The 13,516-nt window shown below is 40.1% G+C and overlaps 2 protein-coding genes across 9 annotated transcripts in view; both read right to left on the reverse strand.

Annotated features, from left to right (window-relative positions):
* Cplane1 (ciliogenesis and planar polarity effector complex subunit 1) overlaps positions 1–6,737 on the reverse strand; it is a 99,705-nt gene extending 92,968 nt beyond the window's left edge. For 6 of the 8 annotated variants that reach the window (XM_070041052.1, XM_070041051.1, XM_070041047.1 and 3 more), the window contains exons 1-6: positions 6,680–6,737; positions 6,232–6,340; positions 6,047–6,140; positions 3,029–3,156; positions 1,291–1,426; positions 1,055–1,174 (exon numbers count right to left, since the gene is read on the reverse strand). In XM_070041052.1, the coding sequence (XP_069897153.1) occupies positions 1,055–1,174; positions 1,291–1,426; positions 3,029–3,109 (337 nt within the window). In that variant the 5' untranslated portion in view covers positions 3,110–3,156; positions 6,047–6,140; positions 6,232–6,340; positions 6,680–6,737. The remainder of the gene's footprint in view (positions 1–1,054; positions 1,175–1,290; positions 1,427–3,028; positions 3,157–6,046; positions 6,141–6,231; positions 6,341–6,679) is intronic. The other 2 variants (XM_070041045.1, XM_070041046.1) reach the window with 2 other exon arrangements.
* A 1,842-nt stretch (positions 6,738–8,579) lies between these two features.
* The window catches only part of Nup155 (nucleoporin 155), a 71,832-nt gene continuing 66,895 nt past the window's right edge, over positions 8,580–13,516 (reverse strand). Inside the window, exons 34-36 of the mRNA XM_070041053.1 lie at positions 12,521–12,657; positions 11,221–11,327; positions 8,580–10,141 (exon numbers count right to left, since the gene is read on the reverse strand). Coding sequence (XP_069897154.1) covers positions 10,003–10,141; positions 11,221–11,327; positions 12,521–12,657 — 383 coding nt within the window. The 3' untranslated portion in view covers positions 8,580–10,002. The remainder of the gene's footprint in view (positions 10,142–11,220; positions 11,328–12,520; positions 12,658–13,516) is intronic.

Below are 13,516 nucleotides of genomic sequence, written 5' to 3' on the forward strand. Positions count from 1 at the left end.
CCCCTCTGTACAGTATGTTCTCAAATAAAATAAAATAAAATTTTAAAAAAAAAAAAGAAAAGAAAAAAGCCGGAAGTGGCGCTGTGGCTCAAGTGGTAGAGCGCTAGCCTTGAGCTGAAGAGCTAAGGGACAGCGCCCAGGCCCAGAGTTCAGGCCACACGACAGGACCCCCCCCACACACACACACAAAAAGAATATCAGGGACCCAAAAAAAAAAAAAAGAAGAGGAATGAGAAGAGTTACAGGAAAGTGACAGAAGGTGTAAATTTGATCAGAGTATCCTGCATGCATGTATATGAATAGCACAACTAATATATACTAATAAAAAGTAAAGTCAAGAAAAAAGAGCCTGGTGCTAGTGGCTCATGCCTGTAATCCTAGCCACTCAGGAGGCTTTGATCTGGTTCAAAGCCAGCCTGGGCAAGAAAGTCCGTGAGACTCTTATCTCCAATTAACCACCAGAAAACTGGAAGTGATGTGTGGCTTAAGTGGTAGAGTACTAGCCCTGAGCTGAAGAGCTCAGGGATAGTGCCCAGGCCCAGAGTTCAAGACCTACCACTGAGAAAAAAAAAAAAGGGCTGGGAAGGTGGCTCAGTTGTAGAGTGCTTGCCTTGCATGCATGAGGCCCTGGGTTTGATTCCTCAGCACCACATAAGTAGAAGTCAGAAGTAGCACTGTGGCTCAAGTGGTAGAGCTGAAGAGCAGAGGGACAGCACCCAGGCCCAGAGCCCAGGCCCCACAACTGACAAAAAAAAAAAAAAAGTAAAAAAGAGTACAAATAATAGTAACACTTATCAAATATTCATTATTTGATATTAGAAACCAATTGTTATTAGAGCAGTATTAGGCATACCAGACTTTTCTTGTTCACATTCAACCTAAGTATCACAGACTTTTAAAAAAATACCAAAAAGCTTAAAACATATAAATAGAAATATATACTCCGTTACACATACATATAGAACTACATTTTCAAAACAGTCACAGGAAAATATTTCATCCTATTTCCTTTCTGTTTTTCCCATCTAAACCAATTTAAACAAAAATTGCTCACCTACTGTAGCTTTAATCGCTTCTTTAGGCTTTTCAGTTACTTGAATCATTTTCAACCAATCTTCATCTTTGTTCCAAAGGAAAAGTTCCCCTGTAGTGAGCACTCCAGCCAGCCAGGCATCTGTTAAAAATTTTTTTAAATTAATGTAATTCTTAACCTATCATCTCCCTTACTCTCACTCTAAATTATTAAAAACACATTAGTCTAGCCTTTTGAAAATACAAGTATTACTTAACCATTACTGGATGTTGACAGGAAAAAAATGTCCTTCAAAAAAGGCTGTAGACTAGGAATCTTCTTCTTTGTTCTTCCTGATACCAAATTAATTTCATTTATGAATTTATCATCCAAAAGAAAAACAGCTTCATTTGCCTAAGAGAAAAGGCATGTGAAAGATTTAAGTGATCCTAGAAGTTAATTCAACCTCTTGACTAAATTATAACAGAAAAGACAACAAAATAAAACGTTTAAGAAAGATAATTTATACTACAGTAAGGTAAGATCCTATGGTATCCTAAAAACTTGACATTCTATCTAAAACCAGTATCCTGTAAACTTGTCATTCTATCTAAAACCTGAAGGTAGGAAGTGTAGCTCAGTGGTAGAGTGCTTGCCTAGCATGCCTGTGTTCTAGTGCCAACACCAAAAAAAAAAAAAAAAAATCTCTTTAGAATTACTAATTGAGGTAGCCTAATAGTTTACATTGAGCTTTCTTTAAATTTTAACATCATAAACATATCTTCTATTTTAACTAGCCCAAATAGGTTATCGTAATGTTTAATCTCTTATTGTTAACAATAGAATGAGCAAGTGTTTATACATTATTTACTTTGATTACAATGCATATGTCTTAGCCGGGTGCCAGTGGCTCATGCCTATAATCCTAGCTACTCAGGAGACTGAGATCTGAGGATCATGGTTCAAAGCAAGCCCAGGCAGGAAAGTCCCTGAGACTCTTATCTCCAATTAACCACCAGAAAACCGGAAGTAGCATTGTGGCTCAAATGGTAGAGGGCTAGCCTTGAGCTGAAGAGCTCAGGGACAGCACCCAAGCCTGGAGCTCAAGCCCTACGACCAACACCACCACCACCACCACCAACAACAACAACAACAAAGCCTATGTCTTTGGAAATTCATAAACCCTTCGACTGATTATTTGAGTCCTAGAAAAGGCAGGCAGTGAAATGCAACAACTCTTGAGATTCCATCTAACCTCAGTAAGAACGACCATTACCAAAAATTCAAACAAGTGCTATCAGTGATGTGAGGAAAAAAGAAACCATATTAACTGTTGGCGGGAATGTAAACTAGTACAACTACTTTGGAAATTCTTGAAAAAAACTAAACATAGAACTACTCTATGATCCAGAAGTATGACTCCTGGGCATTTATCCAAAAGATTACAAGTCAGGATACAGTAAAGCCATTTGGCATTCATGTTCATTGCTGCCAATTGCAAAGTTATGGGAACAGCCCAGGTGTCCTTCAACAAACAAATGGATCATATAAAATATGTATACATACATGCATATAACATTTATTTAGTTGTTATAAATGTACATGTGTATGTATGCATGTATATGTGTATATGGATGTATACATACATATATATATGTATACATATAATGGAATTTGTGTGCCAAAGAAGGAAACACTTCACTGACAAGTAGGAGAAGTTCAGGAGATTAAACATTCTGATTTAACATATTCCATTTCAACCTATTTAAACATAATATGAAACTAAAAAATTTTGGAAGTTAAAAACTTCCTCCTAAACAGACCACTAAAACTTTCTGGAAAAGCTTACTTCCTCATAATTAAAACACACCAAAAAAACAAAACAACCTGTTTAGGAGACAGGTAATCTTTCCAAATATGATGTCTTCTTTTAGGTCACAGAGTATACCTACATTTTACAGAAAAAGAAAATACATGTACCATATACTAAATGGGTAAAAATTAAGTAAAACTCACCTGTCCCAACCAGGAAATTCTTGGCCAGGGTTTTTTCTGTTTGATACTTGTTGATGTCAAAATTTCTAATCTTATTTCCATGCTTGGAAAGATATCAATGATGAATTAAGCAAAACCATAAGAACACACTGTAAATAACAATAAAGAGCCCATAATATTTACCATGCATTTTAATAACTATAGTCATAATTAATTCATAAATATATGTTACTTTGTCAATAACTCAAACGAATGTTTTTAAGTTAAGAAGTTGATAATTGCATTTTATATCTGGACCACTCTGGTAAAATGTATTTGCTTTACAAGTTACTTTTCAGACAATGAAGATACATCTAGGAAGGATCTTAATAAATAAGTTTCCATGTGATTTGCCTTTCTCAGTAGTCAGACTGTATTTTGCAGAGCTGGCCACCTCTCCCATCTCACAGGCCTTGTGAGTGACTCTGATACTTCTCCCATTTAGTACTATGGTCTCTGCCTCCCCCTTTGAAGCTGGGCCAGATTTTGTGACTGTTTAGACCAAGATAGTACTATCAAGGTAATGCTATGCATTTTCAAAAGCTAAATTATAAAAGGTAGTATAGTTTCTACCCTGCTCTCTGAATAATATTCATGAAGACACAATAACTATGTAAACAGGCATCCAACCCTCAGCCTAAATTGTGCAAATGTCCAAACTGACAGCTGTGCTGCCTCTCACCTATAATCCTAGCTACCCAGGAGGCTGAGATCTGAGGATTAACAGTTCAAAGTAAGTGTGAGCAGAAAAGTCTGTGAGACTTATCTACAAAAAGCAGAGATGCGTGAGAGCACTAGCCTTGAGCAAAAAATCTCAGCAATGGCAGTAAGGCCCTGAGTTCAAGCCCTAAAACCGGTGCATTCACACATACACAGGCGCACATACACAATGAAATCCTAAGACAGGATGAACTGAGAGATACCTGGAAAGCCCGCCCACTAAGTATGAAGGATGACTATGGTTAGAGCAAATCAAAACGAAAAAGATACACAAGTGGTGTGTCCCAAGTACACATTCAGAGCCAGCGCAGAGCAGGGTGGGAGGAACATAATCTTGGAAGAATGTCTCATTCAGTGTTGGAAGAACCTCACTGGAGTTCAAGTACAAAGAGACACAGAAATCATTCTTTATTTTTTCCTGTTCTCTCTGTCTCTCTTTGGTGCTGGTACTGGGACTTGAACTCAGGCCCTCATGCTCTCATTTGACTTTTGCCACTTGAGAAACACCTCCATTTCTGGCTATTTAATTGGTGGTAAGAGTCTCCATAGACTTTTTTTGCCCAGGCTAGCATTGAACCATGATCCTCAGATCTCAGCCTCCTGAGTAGCTAGGATTATAGGCATTAGCCACCAGGATGTCATTCTTGAAAATCATTCTTGAAAAAGAATATCACTGACCAAAATGAGAACAGTATGAACTCAAGAAAAAAAAATCACATTGATGGTTTTAAAATAGGAAATGGACTCCATGTAAGTAGAATATTTGATGACAATAAGGTATTTCATAAGAGCCAGGCAAACTCCATTAAATTCAATGGTCAAAAGGAATAACATCAGAAATAAGACAAATAAAAGGAAATCACACACCACCCGCCTAAGATGTATATGCTAAAGATACATAAACTAGGGGCTTGGAAGGTGGCTCAGTGGTAGAGAGCTTGCCCTGCTATGCCTGAGGCCCTGGGTTCGATTCCTCAGCACCACATAAGCAAAAAGAAAAAAGACAGAAGTGGTGCTGTGGCTCAAGTGGTACAGCTCTAGCCTTGAGCTGAATAGCTGAGGGACAGCGCCTAGGCCCAGAGTTCAGGCCCCACAACTGGACCCAAAAAAATAAATAAATAAATAAAGATACAAAAACTGACTCTAATCACACACACACACAATCAAGTGAAGTCTACATTGATGGGCATTCTACAAAAGAAATGATCTGTACCATCAAAAGTGCCAAGGTACATAAATGGAGCTCAGGGACAGCACCCAGGCCCCTGAGTTCAAGCCCTATGACAGACAACAAAACAAAACAAAAACAGGCAAAGTCCACGATACTCTAATCTCCAATAAACTACTCAGAAAAAGGCAAAAATGGTGGTGTGACTCAAGTAGTAGAGGACTAGACTTGAGTACAAACAGGCTCAGAGACAGCGCCCAGGCCCTGAGTTCAAAGGTTCAAGTTTCAGGACAGGCAAAAAAAAAGTGTCAAGGTCGTAGAGGTCAAGAGAAGACTAGACAACTAAATTCAATGAGTAATTTATAAACTTTATCATTATGTTATAAAGAATAATACTAGACAATTGGAAGAAAAACATATAGGAAGAAAAACAGGATTAAATGGTGGTTAATTAATGTAGTTTTCTTATTTTAGTGGTTGTCCTACAGCCAGGTAGAAGAATGTCCTTATTTACAGAATATCATACTGGCATTCTACAGCCAAGTAGAAGAATGTCCTTATTTACAGAATATCATACTGGCATTTGGGGGTACAGGAAACGCTGTTAGTCATTTATTAAATTATGATCAAAGTTCTTTGTACTGTATTTTCAATACTAGTTTTCTGTAAGATAGAGACTATTTTCAGGTTTTTAGTTGTGAGGGTTTGTTTTCGTTTCGCGGATACTATGGCTTGAACTCGGTTTCTGGCTTCTACTTGAGCCACAGCTCCCTTTTCAGCTAGCTTTATGCTAGCTTTATGGTGTAAGTCTCATGGACTTTCCTGCATAAGTTGGCTTCAAACTGTGACTTATTGAGGATTACAGGCATAAACTAACTACTGGTGCTTGAAAATGTGAGATTATTTTAAAAGACAATTGGAGAAAACTGAACAGACTCAGTGAAAGTCAGGACAGTCTATCAGCGACTCTGTTCTTACGTATTTCTTTTCAAATACGTCCTCATCCTTCCCCGGTGAGAGGCACAGTATGCGCTTACGTATTTTATACCAAGGATTACTCTAGATGTGTGAAGTTTTGCAGTTAGGTTGGAAAGGATAAAATGGCCCCTAACCGTTCAAGATCGAAGGCCGGAGCTGCCCAGGGGCGGCCGGGACAGAAGGCTCGTTTTGCTGAACATTCCGCTGGCTCTTCAGATTCCGCTGCTACTGGATGGATAACAAACACCATGAAACAGCAGAGATGAAAATGACAGTCACACGCAAAACACGTTAGCAATTCCAAGAGACTCGGCAGTACCTTTATTTTTACACAAATCCATGAATGCAATTTCAAGTTTTTCTGGGGTTTCAACCACCGAAGAGTCTAGAAAATCGCGTCCATGTCTCCGTGCTCACTTCATCACCTACTAGGGTCAAGCACAGGGGTGATCTCGTGGCGAACTGACAGGGGTCACACAAAGGGACCCCGCGGAGGTGACCCCGGGCACCGCCAGCCGGCGGGGCGGAGGCGCAGGGCCCGGGGCGCGGCCCCTCGGGGTCCCGGCGGCGGCAGCCGGGGTGCGCGGCGGCGGCCCGGGCCCAGTACGGGAGGCCGAGGCCGGGAGGGAGGCGCCAGGCCTCGGCCGTGGGGACGGTACGGGGTACGGAGAGAGAGCGCGAAGAGGCGGAGACGCGGCCATGCAAGGCAGGCGGGGCGGGGGAGGGCGGGAGAGGTGCGGGACCGGGGACGGGAGACGGGGAGTTACCTCCGCCCGCGCGGGAAGGTCCGGCGCGGCGAGCGACGCGGGCGGCGCGGCGGGAAGCAGGCGCCGCGGCTGGGCGCCAGCCTGGATGCGAGGCCGCGTCTTGGAGACCGCGCGGGGCGGGGCGGGGCGGCGCCTGCTCCTCCCGCCTTCCCCCTCCTTCCTCCTCCTCTTCCCTCCCGCCGACCCTCTCCTCCCCCTCCACCTCCCTCTGTGCGGTCCTCCTGCGTGCCAGGAACTCCAGGGCCTGCTCCACCTCAGTTCTCTCATCTCCTCACCCCCTCCTCTGTAGGGTCTCCATGATCTTCCCTCACTCCACCTCGCCCTCCTCCTCTCCCCACTTTTCTTCCTCCTCTCTCATCCTTTCCTCTGCCTCCTCCAAGCTAGAAGTGGAAATAGGGAAGATCGTGGTCCAGGTCACCCCAGGCAAAAAGCTGACCTGTTTGTTTTCTTTTTTTTTTTGTCGGTTGTGAGGCCTGAACTCTGGGCCTGGGCGCTGTCCCTCAGCTCTTCCGCTCAAGGCTAGCACTCTACCACTTGAGCCACAGCGCCACTTCTGGCTTTTTTCTTTTTGCTTATGTGGTGCTGAGGAATCGAACCCAGGGCCTCAGGCATGCAAGGCAAGCGCTCTACCACTGAGCCACCTTCCCAGCCCAAGGTTTTTTTTTTTAATGTCTGGAGTTGATTTTTTGTTGTTGTTGTTGTTGGACATGGGGCTTGAACTCTGGGTCTGGACACTGTCCCTCAGCTCTTCTGCTCAAGGCTAGCACACTCTACCTCTTGAGCCACAGCGCCACTTCCGGCTTTTTCTGTTTATGTGGTGCTGAGGAGTCGAACCTAGGGCCTCATGCATGCGCAAGCGCTCTACCACTGAGCCACCTTCCCAGCCCAAACTGACCTGTTTGAAACAACAAAACCTTAAAGGACTGGGGGTTCAAATGGAAGGGCAGAGCAGGCACAAGGACCTAAGTTCAAACACCAGAGGAAAAAGGGAAAAGCAGTTGTGAAGAGGAAGGTGAGTGGTAAACTGTCAGCTCCCCCCTGTATAGAACATTCAAATTTTAAGATACACTAACAGAGCTTTTCCAGGCCAAATATAGCTTTAGGTATGCCCATGTGACCCTAGTCCTCAGCCAATTGGGTGGAACAGACCAGGGGCCAACGAAGTAAAAACAGCAAATAAGTTGATAGCATAGAGAATATAGCATTTCCTTTTTGTTGACCGATAGTGTGTATATGCATGTGGCTGGTACTGGGACTTGAACTCTGGGCCTGGGGGCTGTCCCTCAGCTCTTCAGCTCAAGGCTACCGCTTGAGCCACAGTGCCACCTCCGGCTTTTTCTGCTTATGTGGTGCTGAGCAATTGAACCCAGGGCTCATGCATGCAAGGCAAGCACTGTTATCACTGAGCCACCTTCCCAGCCCTGTCCCTTAGCTTTTGTGCTCAAGGATGGCCCTCTACCATTTGAGCTACAGCTCCACTTCTGGCTTTTTGGTGGTTAACTGGAGGTCAGATTTTTCTGCCCAGGCTAGTTTCAAATGTCCATCTTCAGATTTCAGCCTCCTGAATAGCTAGAATTATGTGCATGAGCCACAGGTACCTGACTTAACCTGCAGCAGTTTTTAAAGATACACTTCTAAGGGATGGGCTGTAGCTCAGTGGCAAAGTACTTGCCTTGCAAGTGCAATGTTCTGGGTTCAATCCCCAGTACCACAAAAGGGAAGACCCCACTCACCAAAGATGTACCTTCAATATTGTAATATATTGCTGTGTAAATGTGCTCAAAATAATCTGGAGATAAAAATATGTATTTCTAACAGAAATGGAGGCATATCTAAATTATAGCATTTAAGCAAGATCTTCATTTTGAGTAAACATGACAATTTCAAATGTACAAAACCAATAATACATAGCATACATTCATTTTATACTTAAAAAACTAAGCTTAAGAAAATAAAAATGAGAAATGAGGTAGTCATACCAAATGAGTAATATTTTGACATTCTAGTAAATAGAAGATTGTAGAAGAGCTAAGAAAAAGAAAGCTGAGGCATTCCAAAGAGAAAAAAAAAAGCTGAGGCATTTCAATAACCTTAGAGAAAAATAAGAGAAAGCAAAAATATATTCAAGATGTATTTTAAAAACTTTTTGACATGCACCCAGTGATATAATAAAACTTAGTACAACCAATAGCATAAAAAGGAAAGTAGAGTCCATATTTTTCCTTTCGTTAGCCCCAGTCACTTTGTTTCCTCCTCACTTGTCCTTATTATTGTGAATCACTTTTAGTTATTCCAAGTTGTTAAAGATGAATTGAAAGGATAGCAATGGCGTGCTTTCCTTGCAACTACTAGGTTCAATCTCCAGCACCACAAACACATACATACACAAACACATTCAAAAAATAGAACACCAAAATTGTGCTTTTCACTTTGTGCATTTGGATAAAGTTGATATGCTGTGGTTACTAAGGAAAATAGCAGACAGGAACTCAATCCATAAACTACAAAAAAAAAAAAGATGGACCTGACCATGTAGTCATTTGCAAACCTGCCACGCACGGAATCCCATGCTGGACATCATCCAAAGCTTTTTATTTGGCAGATTTGAAGTAAGAATTTTTTTGTGCCAGTACTAGGGCTTGAACATAGGTGCTGCCCCTGAGCTTTTTTGCTCAAAGCTAGCAAACTACCACTTGAGATACAGTTACATTTCTGGCTTTTTTGATGCTTAATTGGAGATAGGAGCCTCACGGACTTTCCTGCCTTGGCTGCCTTTGAACTACAATCCTCAGATGTCAGCCTTGTGAGATCCTGAGCTAGGATCACAGGCAGGAGACACAAGTACCTGGAAGGTAAGATTTTTTTTTAAATGAATTTCCAGTGATGAATTGAAAAAGTTGTCAAAAGATCAATGAAGATCTAGCTAGATAGGGGAAAATGGTATCTTCTTGTATATGTTTTTTGGGACATATAACAGTTCTAAGTTTATCATCTGCTCAGTCCTTGTCTTAAGAACACACATGATCTTATTTCAATTGTTTCTTAAACCATTTCTTTTGGTGTGTGGGGGTATGGTGCTGGACACTTGAACCAAGGGCACTGAACTATACACTCAGCCCAAACTAATTACTATAAAAAACAAACAGTAGGCATAAAAAAGAATTCTGGCAAATGTGCTGTTTGTAGATATTAGCCACTTTTAAAGAACATATTTCTATTAAAATTATATCTAAATTCTTAGATATAGAACACCTGATTATCTGGACCCAGCTAAAATTTTATTTTACAGGCTGAAATTTGTGGGTAAAAATGCACTACAGTAATTAATGAAGCCGTTCTAATTTTGCTTGAAGGGATTTAAAATTCCCAGTAATAGCTTGTACTGTTGCTGAAGAACTCATTGATTGAAGTTCAACCAGATACCCACAAACAGCATCCAGGCATAGATGTGTAAATCTTCTTCTGTAAAGGAAAAGACACCTAGTCAATATCTGTACATTTAGAATCATTTCCTTTTAGAGGGTTTTCTACCAACTTCTGATACTCTTATTGTCTCATAAAAACTCCAGGATAACCTGACTAAATAGCAATACTTGAAAACAGAGACAGAAACTTTGATAGGAAGTCATTTACCACCTAACCATTTTTCCATTTGAAGATTATAGTGAGGATTCTTCCTAATATTCATTTATTTACATTCTTTTGCCTTTTCTAAAAGAATAATTCTTAAAATAGCAATGAGATCACAAAGACATAATTGAAATGTTTTAATCATAGGTTGATTCAAAGCAGAATTTGTGTGTGTATATGTATCTGTCCTGAGGCTTGAATTCAGGGCCTGGGCACTATCCTTGAACTTTCTCAAGGCTACTGCTCTACCACTTAAGCCACAACTCAGCTTCTGGCTTTTTTGGTGGTTAACTTGAGGTAAGAGTCTAACAGAGGAAGTGGCGCTGTAGCTCAAGTGGTAGAGCGCTCGCTTTGAGCTAAAGAGCTGAGGGACAGCGCCCAGGCCCAGAGTTCAAGCCCCACGACCAACCAAAAAAAAAAAAAAGAGTCTAACAGAGTTTCCTGCCTAAGCTAACTCTAAACTGTGATTATCAGATCTCAGCCTCCTGAGTACCTAACTAGGAATACAGGTGTGAGCCACTGGTGCCTGACAAAAAATTTCTAACTACTTAATAAATTGTGTTCACTTGTAAAAAGGACTTAGGACAATGGTTAAAAATCTTTTTCTATTCTCCAAATATTTCTTTATTGAGATTAAGTGACTACACAAATTTCACAATACTATGGCAGTTATACTTAGCTAAAGTCACAAACACATTTTAACCTTCACAATGAAAATCATCATTACCTATCTTTCATACATGCAGATGCACATCATCTGAATAGTCATTGCTAATGTACTTAAGCCCTTAAATCCCCTATACGTCTTCATGACTCCTGTATCTTCCTATACTATCTCCAAATTCATTACCCAGGTTATTTACAGAAACATTTAAAGCTTTTGAAGAATACAATAATAAATTCATAGTTACCTTTCACAATTTACAACGTGGCTAGGATTCTCCACATATTTTGTTAAAAGTACATGGATACAATCCAAAAGATGCAATGGTTTTTTCACTCTGTTCCAGAATGGATCCTACAAAGAAAAAAATAAATATATATCCTTAAGACTCTTATCTCCAATTAACTATTAAAAATTTGGAAGTGGAGGTATGTATCAAGTAGTAGAATGCCTGAGTTCAAACCCCCGTATTGCACACCTTGTCCTACCTCCATTAAAAAAGGGCCTTGAAAAGAATACTATGAGCCGGACGCCAGTGACTTATGCCTGTAATCCTAGCTACTCAGGAGGCTGAGATCTGAGGATCACGGTTCAAAGCCAGCCTGGGCAGGAAAGTCTGGGGACTCTTATCTCCAATAAACCACCAGAAAACCAGAAGTGGCGCTATGGCTCAAGAGGTAGAGCGCTGGCCTTGATCTAAAGAGTGCAGGGACAGTGCTGAAGCCCAGAGTTCAAGCCCCACAACTGACCAAAAAAAAAGACACTATGAACTGAATATATGGGGCATATGACTGTGATCCAAATTCTCAGATGACTTTAAGCAGAAAAATACTGAGTTCTAGGCCCATGCAGACTACATGGCAAAACACTGTCTCAGTAAAAGAAAAACTAAAATCAACAGCAAAGAGTAAAATTAGTAAGAGAAAGAGAAAGAAGAGCAGTAGCATTGTTTGATGCTGTTATAAAAACCAAGTCAAATTAAATGGAGTTTTAAACTTTCGATTTAATTCAATATACTTGATGTTTTTGGTGAAGTTATTTGGAACAAACGCGTTGATATTTTGTTCTTAAATAGCAAACCCTACATTTGATCCTTAATAATGAAAAAAATTACTAACAATTCTTTTTTTTCTTGGCACTGATATTTGAAATCATAGTTTCATGCTTGAGTTTCATGCACTCTACAGCTTAAACTATGGCCCCAGACTTGACAACTCTTAATATTGTGGATTTAAGCCATATCTTGGTTTAGCCTATTCTACAAAGAGCAAGTACATATAGTTAGGTATATAAATATTAAAAATATTAGCATTTCATTTTAATGATAAATGCCAATGCAACTTTCATCAGTTTAAAACCCTTAACGTATAATTTCCAATACTTAACCAATAAATACCTGTTCAAACTATTTAGATATCTATAACATGTAACCAAAATACTTCACACAAAAAAATTTTAAAAAAAAGAAACCCAAAATACCTCACACTATATCTAGAAAAAAGTTCTTTTACAGAAATTAATTTTATCACATTTAATATTTTCCTTACCCGTGATTTGAACAGTTGATCATAAACTTCTAGTAGTCGAGGTAATGGTACTCCAATTTCATTCATGGTCTGTATAACAAAGCCCACATCCCAGTTCAAAGTACAAACCTGCTGCTCTAAAAATTGTATAATAAAATCTAGGAAAGTAAAAAGAACAATATTTTTATCATTCTTGATAGTAAAAGGTAGCTCTTATTCATAATTGAGTAATTTCTAGAGGAAAATCTTTTTTTTATTTTGAAAGTACTGTACAGAAGGGTTACAATTACATGGGCAAGATAATGTGTACATTTCTTATCAAGCATTGTAGCTTCCTCCTTTGTTTCCCCTTCCCATCCCTTCCCATCCTCCCTCCTTTGTTTCCCCTTCCCATCCCTTCCCATCCTCCCTCCTTTGTTTCCCCTTCCCATCCCTTCCCATCCTCCCTCGAAAATCTTCTTAAACTCAAAAACAATTTTTAGGAGCTGGAGTTATAGAATGGTGGCAAAGTACATACTTAGTATGCACAAGGCCCTACGTTCAGTCTTCAGCACCCCAAACAAAAAAAAAATTAAGACATCCACCAGAATAGGCAGTATAAACACAGGACAGAGATTAGTGGCTGCCTATGGCTGGAGGGTGAGAGAGAATGGGAAGAGACAAAGAGTAAAGGATTTCATTTTGGATGATGAAAACATCCTCAAATTAAATTATGGTAATAGACCTACAAGTTTGTGATATGTTAAATCCATTAAATTATACATATTAAAGGTACTAAGAAGAAACTTTGACATCTTAAAAAACTTATAAGACATAAAAGCTACAAGAAGAACAAAGAGAATGGAAATGTCATAGTGTTATTATAAAGGTGATGGTTACAGTTACATAGTCAGATAATGACTATACTTCTTTTTGTTTTGTTTTAGTTTTTTTTTTGCCAGTCCAGGGGCTTGAATGCAGGGCCTGGGCACTGTCCCTGAGCTTCTTTTGCTCAAGGCTAGCACTCTGCCAGTTGGT

This window comes from Dipodomys merriami, unplaced genomic scaffold, assembly GCF_024711535.1.
Source record: "Dipodomys merriami isolate MVZ:Mamm:240054 unplaced genomic scaffold, mDipMer1.0.p SCAF_30, whole genome shotgun sequence".
NCBI classification, from domain to species: domain Eukaryota; kingdom Metazoa; phylum Chordata; class Mammalia; order Rodentia; family Heteromyidae; genus Dipodomys; species Dipodomys merriami.